General features: G+C 42.2%; 1 protein-coding gene across 2 annotated transcripts in view; it reads right to left on the reverse strand.

Moving 5' to 3' along the window:
- ALPK2 (alpha kinase 2) overlaps positions 1 to 14,945 on the reverse strand; it is a 154,296-nt gene that overhangs the window by 107,427 nt on the left and 31,924 nt on the right. For both annotated transcript variants that reach the window (XM_058557213.1, XM_058557212.1), the window contains exon 2: positions 1,574 to 1,701. In XM_058557213.1, coding sequence (XP_058413196.1) covers positions 1,574 to 1,697 — 124 coding nt within the window. In that variant the 5' untranslated portion in view covers positions 1,698 to 1,701. The remainder of the gene's footprint in view (positions 1 to 1,573; positions 1,702 to 14,945) is intronic.

Consider the following 14,945-nt stretch of genomic DNA (forward strand, 5'->3'; position numbering starts at 1 on the left):
TTTCTCATTCAGACTGATCAGGGCTGACTGATTCCCTGTTTCTTAACGGCTGACTGGTTTTTTCCCTCTGTGCGGTATAGATCTGAATAATCAGCCAGAAATGAGACTTGCATAGGGAAGTGGTATCTTGTACCTTGTGGGTGGTTCTCTTTTCTTCCTCCATTTGCTGGAAACCTCACCCGAAAATCCTACTCTTGTTTTTTAACACTACCTGCAGGCCACATACTGAAAGCCACCTCCAGAACGTTTCACAAGTATCTGGCTAATGCGTATGGGGACCAGTAGCCAAGTTTAGGGATGTCCAAACACTGGGGCTTCCTGGGGAGACGTGGGGCCCTACTCTGAAGGCTCAGTAGTGGACTTGTGCCTGTCCCTCTATCTGAATGGCTATGGACAGCACCGAGGAAGAGCGGGGGCTCAGCTCTGGGCTCGGAGAAGCTGAGTGCCAAGTTCTACGCCCCAACTTCCAGACTGGAGACAAGAATTTATTATGTCTCCTGCTAAGGAAGCGCAGCCATTTCAGAGGCTGGCTCTTCCCCTCTCTGGACTTAGAAAAAGAGACCGGGAGGAGAAGAGTTTTGTCTGCCCTCAGGAAAGACCACTGGTGCTCCATGTTTTCAAGGGTAGAGACATAATCTAAGAAAGAAAAGAAAACAACCCACAAAGTACAAGATACCACTTCCTTACCCAATTAATTTGCTTCTATTTTTTTTTCCCTGAGGACGATTCGCCCTGAGCTAACATTTGTTGCCAATCTTCCTCTTTTTTTTTGCTTGAGTAAGATTAGCCCTGAGCTAACATCTGTTGCTGATCTTCCTCTTTTTTTTTGCTTGAGGAAGATTGGCCCTGAGCTAACATATGTGCCCATCTTCCACTATTTTGTATGTGAGACGCTGCCTCACCTTGGCTGATGAGTGGTGTAGGTCCGCACCTGGGATCCGAACTTGTGAACCTGGGCCACCGAAGTGGAGCATGCCCAACTTAACCACTATGCCACTGGGCCAGCCCCTGCTTCTATTTTCTTCTAATAATAAATCTTTTTTACCACTGGCGACACCAATTCCGGCTCAGCTCTGGGTTATTTATTCTCCAGTCAAGGGAAATGCCAGTCCCTGCTTTTCCTCACTGGGCACCTGTGCCTTGGATTTAACCTTTTCATTGCTGATGAGCAGGCCTGAAGAGGGCAAGCAGTGGGGAGACGAATTTAGCCAGTCTGGGGATGTCAGTAAAAGAGCAATGGAAAAACAGTTCAACAAATTGCCTGAAGTGAAGTTATTTGTGCCATTCCTGTGTGCCACAGGAAATTGAGTGGATTATCTGAAAAAATAACCAGTGTGGGAGTTGCCTAACCAAGAACCACAATGTAACATAAAGAAGATCACTACAATGTGTCCAGGAAGTTACTCAAAGAAATCTTTTGGAAAAAAATTATAGAGGATTTAGTTGCTCAATCAATTACTCAGAACTAACTTCCCAGGTAATTTTCCCAAATGATGTTTCAATAATGTCTTTGTGAGCCAAAAAACCTGGTCTGCAGGGAGATTTCAGACGGTGATTAGCTGGTGATGGTTACCAGATATTATGCAGCGAAGCACGGTGTCTGACTTCTCAGGAACTTTCTGGGAAAGCAACGTTGATAAAAAACAAAGTGTGTGCCTCTGGGGCCCTCCTGAGTCGGTCATCCTTTCACGCCACATGAATCTGAAAAATAAAAACCCCCAGCATCACCATTTGTTCTGAGACTTCTCTGACTTTCCTAGGAATTCGAGAAACCACGCAGCCCGTTGATGGCTCTTGAGGAGAGAGGGAGCATGGTGTTGCTCTCTTGCCTTACAGAAGACTGCGCGTTGGCATTCAGGCTAGTGGAGAGGTTGGAAGTCCTCAGGCAAGCTTCCTCACTGTGGCAGTGCTGACCCTTGGCTGGACACTTTGTTGTGGGGGCTGTCCTGTGCCTTGTAGGATGTTTAGCAGCATTGTCAGCTTCGACACACTAGATGCCAGGAGGACCCCTCCCTTAAGCCATGACAATCAAAAATGTCTGCAGACATTGCCAAATGTCCCCTGGGAGGGCAGCCCCGGTTGAAAATCACTAGTCCGAGGTGGATCGCAGGGCAGCCAGAGCCCAGACTGATAGGAAAGAACTGCACGAGCCTGTAGCCGGTGCCACCTCCTCTCATCATTTCTCTTTCTTTCTCTCCTTAAAGTCTTTCCATATTGGACTCAAAAAAATGTGCATGCATATTTGCCTCCAAAAAGAGGAGATGACTAAATGCAAATGACTCTCCAGGTGGGAGGTATTTTGAAATTGGGAAAGCACTGCTACTTCCGAGTACCAGACAGGTTCCCCCAGGGAGGGCAGTGACCAGGCCAGCATTTTTGAGCAACCATGTATTCACAGATACAAGGAGGCATTAAAAACTTGATTAGTCACCAGGTACATCATTTCATTTAATCTCTTCTAAACTACCTAAATGGTTAGTAATACCTCCTACATCTTACAGATGAGGCTCAGAGAGGTTCAACAACTTGCTCAGGATCACACAGCTCAAGTGGCTGCTGCCCCAGGGCCCCCTTCATGGCTGTGTGGGCTGACACCTTCAGGGTGTAAGGCACCTCCGGAGCTGCGCAGTGCACAACTCACATAGATGTGCAGCAGCCCTAAGAACGCAAGTCTGTCTGAACCCAGAGGACCCTTTCCACTCTATCCTCTGGGTACAGTGCTAGCACAACACTGCCAAATCCATTCTTTGTGGAGCCCAAGCCTGGAAATAACATTTTGCTCTATCCAAACAGCGGGGTCCCACTTCTTGTTACGTTGGTGAGCAGTTCTCATATAGCAGGAAGCTCAGGAAAAGAAAAGCCCACACCATGGTAGGATATGTTTAGCATGAACAAGGGAGGGGTGCTTAGAAGCTGCACTGATGAATCCAGGGATGCTGAGGGTCCTAAAACAGAAGCCTGAGCTAAGCTCTTGGTGGAACAGGCTTGATCTCAATGGCCACAGCTATTTGCAGAAGGGGCAACCCCTCTCCATATGGGTGTACCAGCTTCTAAGCCATTCAGAACCAATTCCTTCCTCTTTCCTCCCACTTTCCCAGGTTATATCAGACACCCTGAGAGAGAGAGTGCCAGAGACAAGTTTCCTGACAACAGTTCAAGGTTTCACCAACACCTGAAAACCTTCCGATGAAGGGAAGCGAGTAGACGGAGAGGAAATCAGGATGTGAGGTGGACAGTGTCTGAGGACCTCTGCCTCTGCTGCGGGACTGGCTATGTAATTTGCAGGGCCAGGTTCAAGATGAAAATAAGGGGTTCTTTATTCAACTATGATTAAGATATTTAAGATGGCAACTGCAGAGCATTAAACTGAGCGCTGGGGCCCTTCTGGGCACAGGGTCCTGTGTGAAGGCACAGATCGTGGGCCCATGAGGCCAGCCCTGGCTGGTAGACTCGTTCCTTGGAAAATTCTGCTCACAAATGCCTGACAGTCCTTCCCTCTGAGGCCTCTCCTGCTGCTCTTGATGTTTCCACAGCATTTCCCTAATCTCAAGATGTTCTGTTTAGAAATACGGTCAGTCCTTGAAAACAAAAATGCATTCCCAAACTACTCCCATGTGAAATACCCAAGCTCTGTGAATATCAGGGTAAAAAAAATTACTTTAGGAGAATACACTGCCCTCTCTTCCTCAGGAAGAGCATGAGCAGGAAGCAACTTTGTGCTTAAACCTGAAGTTCAGCTAATCCACGTAATGGGCAGAAAGAGCTGTAAAGTTGAAGACATTATATGTTAGCATTAAAAAGGAAGAAAATTGCACGGGCGTGAGACAAAGCACATGGGCTGAGAGAAGTTTGAAGAGCTGTAGGGATATGGGGAGAAGACTGAGCCAGAGAGATTGAAAAGAGGATTTTAAGAAATTTTGCTCTGTGATTGTGAATTGGACCCTTTGACATTCTTTAATAAAGACTTGAATTGCATTTTCCAATTATTTTTAGTTATAGCACTTTTCAAATGCAACTGTGCACAGATTGGACACATGGGGTCCTTGGTTAACACGTGTTATACTTAAAAGCATCATAAGCACCTTTCAGTGTAGCTGGTAAATTAGTTGCACAGAACAGGAAGAAAACTCATCTGCAAGATGGCAAACAGACACCTCTGTTCCAGATTAAGTGACAAGTACATTTGGTAGTTGAGGAATCTGAGGGTTCCAATTGGTATAAAAAGGCCAGATTTGACACATATTATATTTATCTAGAAGTCATAAAGTTGTTCTCAACTAGGTTGAAAGAAGCTTCGAAAAAAAATTCAAAAGGACAACTTTATGAAAATCATCTTGCACAAGAATGAAAATATTTAAAGAAAACTTGATGAGTGTTGTTGAATTATTGTACGAATTAATGAATAAACCATAAGGAGGGTGAGTCCGACAGTACACGAAGAACCAAGAAAAACAAGTGGTGACACACTGTCCTTTCACTGCTGAGAAAATGCGGGCTCACTCCTGCAAAACATGTGCAGAAAGAAGGTTTTCTGTTAACACCAGTATATTTACTCATCCCATTTTAGAGGTGATGGGAGCTAGAGCTGTGGATGTGATTTGAGATAGACAGTTGATATTTCTCAGGATTACTGAGCAAATAATTTTAGGGATAGATATAAGCATAGGGCAGAAAGAATAGGATCTAAGTCCAATTTTAATTTTTTGATGGTATTTCACAACTAGAAGTACAAATTGTGTTCATGATCTCATCTACTGTCCTTGACTCAATATAAAGTATGGAACAAGGCTTGGCAAACATATAAAAGTACAGCTTTAGAAAGAAAGAAAGAAAAGAAAAACAAATGAAGAGACACTGAAAGTCTTAGATTTAGAATCATCCTCCACATAAACATATTTTATGTATTTATTGCTGGTCTGGTAAATTTCTCAAAGATAAGAACCATGCAACTTACATATTTTGTGTCTCCAATTAGCATGCTGATTTGGACATGGCACATAGTTGGGGTTTATTATCAAAGAAAAGCAGTGGGCTAGGAGTGAGACGTTTTAGTCCTGATCCTTCCTTTTATCATTTTTGAGTGGCAACACAGCACAGGTGGCTAAGAGCTCTAGACCCAGATACTGAAGGTTCAAATTCTGGCTCCACACCTTACGAGCTCAATCAGCATGTCGCAACCTATCTGTGCCTCAGTTTCCTCATCTGTAAAACTGAGGCATAATAGTTGTATATATTTCTTAGGTTGCTGCAAAGATTAAATGAGTTCTTGCCTATAAAGCGCTTAGTACATTGCCTGGCACAAAAGTAAATGCTCAATAAATGCTAGCACTAATTATTAAAAAAAAAAAAGTCCAGCTTCAAGTTGGAAACATTAGCTCATTTGACTCACTGACCAGCTGCGATGCTCAAGTCCCTGCAACACTTCTTCTTCTTCTTTTTTTAACAGCTTTAATGAGATGTAATTCACATGTCATACAATTCTTCCATTTAAAGTGTACAAGTCAATGGCTTTCAATGTATTCAGAGTTGCCCAACGATCACCACAATTAATTTCAGAATATTTTCATCAGCCTCCAAAGCAAATCCTATATCCCTTAGTTTCTACCTCCTCATCTTCCCATCACTCCTGCCCCCCAACACACACCAGCCCCAGGCAACCACTAATCTACTTTCTGTCTCTATGGGTTTCCCTATTCTGGACATTTCTTGTAAATAGAATCAAACGATGCGTGTTCCTTCTTTCCCTTAGCATAATTTTTCAAGGTTCATCCATGTTGTAGCATGTGTCAGTACTTTAGTCCATTTTATGGCCGATTTTCAACCCTTCTTAGGAGCAGCTGTTGGGGGAGAGGGATGACTACCCTGGCTCTCCACATTCCTAGGAGACTTACCCAGACTAGAGGAGGGGTGCAGGGGGCAAGAAAGAGGCTCTCGTGGCTGGAAAACTCTCCTGACCAGGAGGCATGACAGGACTGACGACCAACACAGGTCTTATTACCTGCCAGGGACAAATCTACATCCAGCTCTGCCACTTGCCTGGTCGAGGTATTGAGCCTGTTTCTTCATCTGTAAAAGGAGATGATAATAATGTTCTGAGGATTAGAATAATATATGTAAATGGCCTAGGGAGAAGCTGTTACATAATTGGTTTTCAAGATGATAATCAGTAGACTTTAAGGAAAGACTTCACTTGTTTCATCAATTTCCTTTTCTGCTGTGGGTTACCACAATGATTTTTTTTTAAGTGATATACCAATTAACGTCTAAAAATTTCTCCTGGCCAAAGCAATCTTGAGAAAGAAGAACAAAGCTGGAGGTATCATGCTCCCTATTTCAAACTATACTACAAAGCTATAGTAATCAAAATAGCATGGTACTGGCATGAAAACAGACACACAGATCAATGGAACAGGATGGAGAGCCCAGAAATAAACCCATTCACATACGGTCAATTAATCTATGACAAAGGAGGCAAGAATATACAATGGGGAAAAGACAGTCTCTTCAATAAATGGTGTTGGGAAAGCTGGACAGCTACATGCAAAAGAATGAAACTTTACCACTATCTTACACAATACACAAAAATAAATTCAAAATAGATTCAAGACTTGCATTTAAAACCTGAAACCATAAAACTCCTAGAAGAAAACACAGACAGTCAGCTCTTTGACATCAGTCTTAGCCATATGTTTTTGGACCAGTCCCCTCAGGCAAGGGCAACAAAAACAAAAATGTACAAATGGGACTATATCAAACTAAAACCTTTTGCACAGCAAAGAAAACCATCAAAAAACAAAAAGGCAACCTACTGAATGGGAGAAGATATTTGCAAATCATACATCCAATAAGGGGTGGATACCCAAAATATATTAGGAATTTACATGACTTAATATCAAAAAACAAACAACCTGATTTAAAAAATGGACAGAGGACTTGAATAGACATTTTTCCAAAGAAGACAAACAGACGGCCAGCCAGCACATGAAAAGATGCTCAACATCACTGATCATCAGGGAAATGCAAATCAAAACCACAGTGAGATACCAACTTACACCTGTCAGAACGGCTACTATAAAAAAGACAAAAATAACAAGTGTTGGCGAGGATGTGAAAAGGGAACCCTTGTACACAGTTGGTGGGAATGTAAATTGGTGCAGCCACTGTGGAAAACAGTATGGACGTCCCCAAAAATAAAAAATAGAATTACTGTGTGATCCAGCAATTCTACTTCTGAGTATTCATCTGAAGAAAACAAAAATACTAATTCAAAGAGATATATGTACCCCATGTTCATTGTAGCATTATTTACAATAGCCAAGATATGGAAGCAACCTAAGTGTCCATTGATAGATGAATGGATAAAGAAGATGTGGTGTATATATATATATATATATATATACACACACACACACACACACACACACAATGAAAAACTACTCAGCCATGAAAAAGAATGAAATCTTGCCATTTGCAACAACATGGCTGGACTTAGAGAGTATTATGCTAACTGAAATAAGTCAGACAGAGAAAGATAAATACCGTGCAATTTCACTTATATGTGGAATCTAAAAACAAAACAAACGAACAAATAAAACAAAACAGAAACAGACTCATAGATACAGGAAACAAACTGGTGGTTACCAGAGTGGGGTGAGGTAGGGGGCAGGCAAAATAGGTGAAGGGGATTAAGAGGTACAAACTTTCAGTTGTAAAATAAATAAGTCATGGGGATGTAATGTACAGCATAGGGAATATAATCAATAATACTGTAATAACTTTGTATGGTGACAGATGGTAATTAGACTTATCGTGGTGATTATTTATTAATGTATATAAATATTGAATCACCATGATGTACACCTGAAACTAACAGGATCTGTATGCCAAGTATACTTCAATAAAAAGTTTCAATTAAAAGTTCTCCTGGTATAATATTCACCTGTAATAGTAATTTACAAGACACGACTTGTCCCATTCCCATTCCCAGGGTCCACTGCTGTGGATGGGGAGCGAAGAAAGCACAAATCAAGCTGTCAAGATTTGGGGTGATGTTAAGGACCTTAGGTGTGATCTATGACTCCTCCCCAGGTGACTGCTTCCTGACAGCAAAGTCCCACAGGTTACAATGCTGAAGAACACACTATTTAACTCACATAGTCCTTTCAGTCACCACATACCCAAGCCACGGGGCACTGACTGTAAAGGAAAGGACAGTTAAGTCAGGGAGTGGTTCATGTTTTGTGGCTTCTCTGAAGGTGAGAACCTTTGAAGACAGATTTATCATTCTCTGCTAGAGATGGATAACCAATATTGAATTACTGATATTAGCAGAGGGGGCTGTGGCAGGGTTCACAGACGACCTTGGAGAGACAACACGTTGACTGGAAGGAACACAAGATTTGCACTTTTTTTTCGTTTGTTTTTTAGCTGTGTGGTCCAGAGCAAGTTGCTTTCTTTTTAAAAAATTTTGTTTACCCTTAGTTATGCAGATTCTAAATGCACACATTCATATTCTTAAAAATACACACAAAGGTAAAGTTTCCCACAAGCACTCTCTCTCCATCTCAATACTTTCCCAAGAAGAAGGGTTTGCTACCCTTTTGGGCATTTTTCTATCCATTTACATATAAAGTCACCTAAATATATACATAATTTTGTTGTATGAGCGGCATTAAATTGTATATACTTCACATGCAGTTGGCTTATCTCACTTAATCATAAGTTTTGGCAGTCTTACAACGTCAATCCAATCCATCAAGTGCTGCATCCATTTTTAAAAACTGCTCGATGATATCAGTAGTGCATGCTTAATCTGTCTGTTCTCGTATTGATGACATATAGCTTGGCTAAAGTTTTTCTAGACTTACAAATGTGTCTCAAGAAACATCCTGGCTCATGCCTCCCTGGGCACATAAGTGGTTCTCTAGACTACATGCCAAGAAATAGAATTGCTGGATAAAAGAGTATTCACATATTACATTTTGACGGCTACTCCAAAATGCCGTTAACAGAATAGCAGAAATACATGGTGATGAAGGGCCCAGATTCCTGGGTTCAAATCTTAGCTCTGCCGCTTACTAGCTTATCTTCTCTCTGCCTTGGTTTCTTCATCTGTAAAACTAAGATAATAGCAGTATGTACTTCATTTGATTTTTAGGAAAATTGAGTATGTATAAAGCTCTTCTGTACAGCATAGTAAGCACTATATAAGTGTTAGCTGCCATCAGGAGCTTTGGGTTTAACGTCAGCAAAATTACAAAAATATCTTCCTCTCAAACTGGTGGAGAACAGGTAAGAGGTTGTAGGAGAATTCTTTGAACATGTAAACCCCTTGACTGATGCCAAGTTCTACTTTGGCTAATCTGCTCCACGCAAATAGCCAGTGGCGTGGCTGCTGTCAGCAGGAAAGCTGCCGCCAACTGAAGGGGTCAGGGACAGCTCCTAGCCCACATGGCAGGAAAACCAGCTGTCAGAGTGCTTTCTCACTGGGGACAGGAGGGATTAGTTCTGATTACCCAGCCTAATCCAATGGCAATTGGGTTCCTGAATTTGCCATCTGAGTTACCATAGATTTGGATGCCACACCCTCTGTTACTTAATACCCAGACCCATGTTAGTTAGGGAAAAGTACCCTCCCCAAAGATGGGTTCTGGAAATTTGGGAGAGGGGCAGACCAAGTGGAAAGAGACAACTAACATGTTTTGGGTGCCTTCTCTGTGTCAGCCCCCAGGCTGGGCACTTCATCAACATTATTGCATTTAATCCTCACAGTGAACTACCAGGTAGGTGTTCTTTCCCGTTTCACAGATAATGACTTGGAAGCCTAAGGCAACTCTAAAGTGTTGATGTAACAAACCTAATTCCTCACCACCTGCAAGTGGCAGGGCTGAGATATGAGGCCAGGTTTGCTGGAGCTCAGGTGTTGTGCTCTTTCTTGGATATGATTTTAAGGTTATATGTGAGAAATAGAGGCCAGAAAATAAGCCCATGAAAAGATGCTCAACATCATTAGTCATTATGGAAACGCAAATTAAAACCACAATGAGATAGCATTTCACACCCACTAGGATGGTTATAATAAAACAGACAGCCAAACGTGGGCGAGGATATGGAAAAAAACAACCCTCAAACAATGGCTGGTGGGAATATGAAAGGGTACAGACACACTGGAAAACAGTTGGGCAGTTTCTTAAAAAGTTAAACATAAATTTACCAAAAGACCCAAAAATTCCATTCCGAGTATCTACCCAAGAGAAATGAAAACATATATCCATACAAAGACTTGCACACAAATGTTCTTAGCAAGATTATTCATAATAACCTAAAATTGGAAATAACCTAAGTGTCCATTGGAAACAACCTAAATGTCCAACTAGTGAATAGATAGACAAAATGTGGTATAGCCATATGACGGAATACTTTGGAGCAATCAAAAGGAGCAAACTAGGATACAAGGTACGACATGGATGAACCTGAAAAACATTATCATTACGCTCAGTGAAAGAAGCCAGACACAAGAGACCGCATATTGTATGATTCCATTTATATGAAATGTCCAAAAGAAGCTACAGAGACCAAAGTAGATTAGTGGTTGCTATAAATGTGAACAAGCGATCTTTTTGGGGTGATGAAAATGTCCTAAAACTGATCTATGGTGATGGTTGTGCAACTTGATAAATTTAACTAAAAACATCATCGAATTGAACACTTAGAAAGGGCAAATTACACAATATGCAAAATATGCCTCAATACAGTTAATTTTTAAAATAGAGACAAGAAGGAGACAAACATTTAATAAGCACCTACTCTATTCCTTGCAGCATTGCTTGTGATAGCAAAAGACTGGAGGTAACCTCAATGTTCATCAGTAGGAATCTGGTTACAGTTTATCTATACAATGGAATTTTTTATTTTTAACAGCAATGGGCATTAAAAAAAAATAAAGCAGTTCTGTACACACTGATATGGAATAATCTCCAAGATATATTGTTGAGTGAAATAAAGTATAGAAGAGAGTGTAGAGTATACTATCACTTACATAAGCAAAAAAAAAAAAAAAAGAATATTCTAATATGCTTATTTAAAAACATAATGATTCCAGAGATACACAAGAAACTGGTAACCTGGTTGCCCCTGGAGGGGGCCCGAGCATCTGGAGAAAGGAGGGGATACTAGTTGAGACGGTGCTTGTCTCTGCACATCTTTTTGGATATTTTTAATTTACAAACGTTACCTAATAGACAAATACAATTTAATTTTTAAATATTAATAGTGAGCAATTCCAAGTGCCTGACACATGGATACGGTGAACCCTGAGTGGTAGCTGCTGCTCTACTCTTTGGATTTGTTTTGAATTTTTTGTTTTTTAGGTGGAATAGAGTCTTCCCGCTGGTACTCCTCTCCTCTGCTATTTAAAATCTGTGGCAGTGTCCAATTCTTTAAGGGAGGGTAAAAAATAGCTCAAGGTTAAATGAAACCCGTGAGAGCCTTTAGTGCTGCCTCTGACTTTACAATTGAAAAACGCCCTGAAACACAGGCAGACTAAGCCGGTTTTCCAAAGTCACACAGCTTGTCAGTGGCAGAGTCCAGGTTTCCTGATTCTGATTTTCAACTTACTATGCTGAAAAGATACATTCCTCTGCCTATCTTGTCCTTGTCCTCTCTCAGGATGCTATAAACATGTAGAGCATGACAGTGTTGTTAATGAGACCAACTTCCGTAAATTAACTGGTTAAAATGACTTTGGTTTGAGGTGGAACGTGGTGGGCTGATGGTTGAGTCCAATCTAGGCATGTGTCATCAGCGTCATCACTGCCTAGTGAAGAAACCCTCTCTCTGGTTCCTCCTCCTCTCGTCCTCCACATTCGCACTGGCTCTCCATGTCCTCATGCTCCCTTTCCCTGTTAACAAAAACCCCAGAGCAACTCCGAGTTATCCCTCTTTGGTGACTGTCTATTTTAAATAGGACCAAGAGGCGACACCCTGTGGAATTTCAGGCATCAGCCACTATAGGGGAGGACCTGGGAAATGTTAGGTGCTCTTCTCCCACCCCCTGCCCTGTAGTGGGCAGGAATAAGACCGCCCCTAGTGTAATGAACCGAGACTGGCCTGGAGTCATCACGTGGAACAAACCACCTCTCAGTAAGTAAACCGGCTCAAAGAACGTCAGCTATGTGAGGACCAGGGATGGGGGGCTGTGGAGAATGTCAGTCTTACCTCGGTCACCTTCCATCATCATCCTTCAACCCAGCCAGTCTGAGAATCTTAGGAGAAAACGTTTTATTTTCGCCTCCACTTGCCTTGTTTTCTGAGGAATTTTTTAATCTTTCTTTAATCTTTTTTTGGTAAAGTGTGCCTGAGAGAGAAGGCGCACCACACCCAATGAACAGCGCGTGAGGAGGAGGTGAATTGTACTGTATCCAAGCGTTCATTCCATTCAAAGCCAGGACTATTCTGTGGCAGACCATTTTAACTTCTCTGGGCTGAAGTTGAAAGCAGGCCCATCCTAACTCTTTAAAGTATGAATGCTGCCCATGCTAACCTTATGACTAAGGGAAGAGACGATATGGCTTTACAGGCCTTTCTCCAAAATATCCAAAACCTCCTAAAAGCAGCCTTGTCGATCATCCTTCTAACTCCGTTCCACGTCACTCCCATCACCCAAGCCTGGTGAAAGTGGGCTCTGATTGGTCTAAACTGATCAAGTACTCTGGCTCGGTGATTGGTTCATTAACAAAGGTCTAAGCCAATCAGCACATGGCTCTCTCCAGAGAGTAGTTCAGCAGTGATCCAATCAGTGCAAAGCGTTGGTCTTGCACTCTGTCCTCTCAACAGGAAAAAGAAAGTCTGAGGACCCCAAGGGAGGATGGTAGCCATACGAGACTGTGAGAAAACCAGTTAGGCTCTGAGGTTGAAACTAAAGCACAGAGAAGGGCAGTCTCCAGAAATGCAGAAAACCTGACCAAACTCCTGGACTTTTCAGTTGTGTGAGCAATAAATCCTCGCTATTGTTAAAGCTAGTTTGAGTTGACTGTTACTTTAGAAAGCATACTGAAGCATCCATACCTACCCGTCCGTGGCCCATGGTGACTGAAATTCCTACCACTGGGCCTCCAGTCCAGATCTCTATGTCAGATCTCTATGTCACTAAGTTACAGAGAGAAGTAAAGGATTTAAGATTAGGTGACTTAATCAAAGAATGTTTCTCCTAGAAAGTCCTGGGGACAACTGTAGACAGCGTAGCCTAGCCAAACAAATTTCTGATTTCTGTTCTCATCCTATCTCTTTGTGCCCTCCATGTTTTGTTTTGTTTTGTTTTTCTTGTCGTCGTCGTTTCCTTTACACAGAAAGACCACCTTCCATCTTTGTATGTTCAAATCCCACCAGTTTTCAAACCCTAGCTCAAGTGCTAGCTTGTCCTTGAAGTCTCCCCTGAGAGCCTCAGCTGGAAAAAACAGCCCCCTCCCAATGGACCACTCACCTCAGTGTGTCCTCCCCACACTCAGTCCCTCACAGACATGCTCTACTGTAAGCTGTTTGCCCGAAGGATGGGTTTATCTTTTTTGTGTTCTCCACAGCTCTAGCATATTGTGGCTGGGCCTTCTGCATCTCTGAGAAGTAGGCAAGTTTAGTGATTGAAAAGAACAAGTGCAAATAAGTTTTCTTCAGGAATTACAGGCCAAAGAAATGGCTAAAGGAGTGGTTCTCAGAGTGTGGTCCCTGGACCACACCATCAGCATCCTCGGAACTTATCAGAAATGCAAATTCTTGGGACATTCAGAATCAGAAACTCTGGGGGTGGGACTGAGTAACCTGTGTTTTAACAAGCTCTCTAGATTCTGTTGCACTTCAAAGTTTGAGAACCACTGGTCTAGAGGAAGGTCTTAAACTACTGACCGAAGAGCAAATGAGCCTGTTTATCTAACAGGAGGAATGAAGACCAAGTGAAGATCAAGGTGAGCACTGTGGCCCCAGATGTGCTGGTAGCAACCATGGAGGAGATGGCCCTGGGAGGGCTAGGGTGCTATGTATTCAGAAGTGAACTATCCAGAACTGATGTCTCTTCAACCTTCATCCATCTCTTCAACCTGATGTCCAAAGTCTCCAGTCAGTTTGGTCCGTGCCAGGTGGGTGTGCGTCGGCAGAAACTTCAATGAGCGCTCTAAACATTTTTAAATGTTCTTTTCTCTCATGTGACTCGGGCGTTTATTCTTTCATTTTTGCCAACCCTAAGATGACATGATCACTTTCTCCCAAGTTTCTTTACATTTCTGACTTTCCAGATTTCCTTTTTGGCAGAATTGAGCCCAGAATAACAGGGTTCCTTGTGAACCTGTCAGTAACTCAAGCAAAGAATTTATCAAGATACTCTGATGTGCCTGGGCAAAAGGTGTGGGCAACAGGGCAATAAAGATGCTGGTAAAATTCTTCAGAGCTGTCTCATGAGCCCTGCTTGTGATTCCTGTCTGCTCCTTCCCTCTGTGCCTGACTCACCCTCACCCCAGAACAAGGGAGCACCCTGTTCATTATGAACCTTCCTCATTGACCTTGAGATTCCAGCCACGGCTCCTGAGATGGCCCACCCAACTCCTGTCCCCCAAAGACTAGTACATTTCAGATCATTCTCAACCCCTCCCACCCCCTCACTCTACAATGCCCGTGTCTAAGCAAAAAAGGGACTCAAATGCAAGGCTCGACTATAATCTTGGAGGAAAGGCTGGGCTTATGCCTTACTTTGCATAATAATCACAGACATCATGTTGTACGCATAGATTTAACTTGCCTTCCATTCCCATAGACTCATGAAAACTCATATTTAAATATCGTACTGATTCGTACTAAAAAGCCTTTCCCAGGTGATGCTGATAAATCTCTACCTCTTTTTAGATAATAAATACATCATCAACCATTTTCAGACAAAAATTTTTTTTCTTATTTATTGTAGA

This window comes from Diceros bicornis, chromosome 16 (assembly GCF_020826845.1).
Source record: "Diceros bicornis minor isolate mBicDic1 chromosome 16, mDicBic1.mat.cur, whole genome shotgun sequence".
In the NCBI taxonomy this organism is placed as follows: Eukaryota; Metazoa; Chordata; class Mammalia; order Perissodactyla; family Rhinocerotidae; genus Diceros; species Diceros bicornis.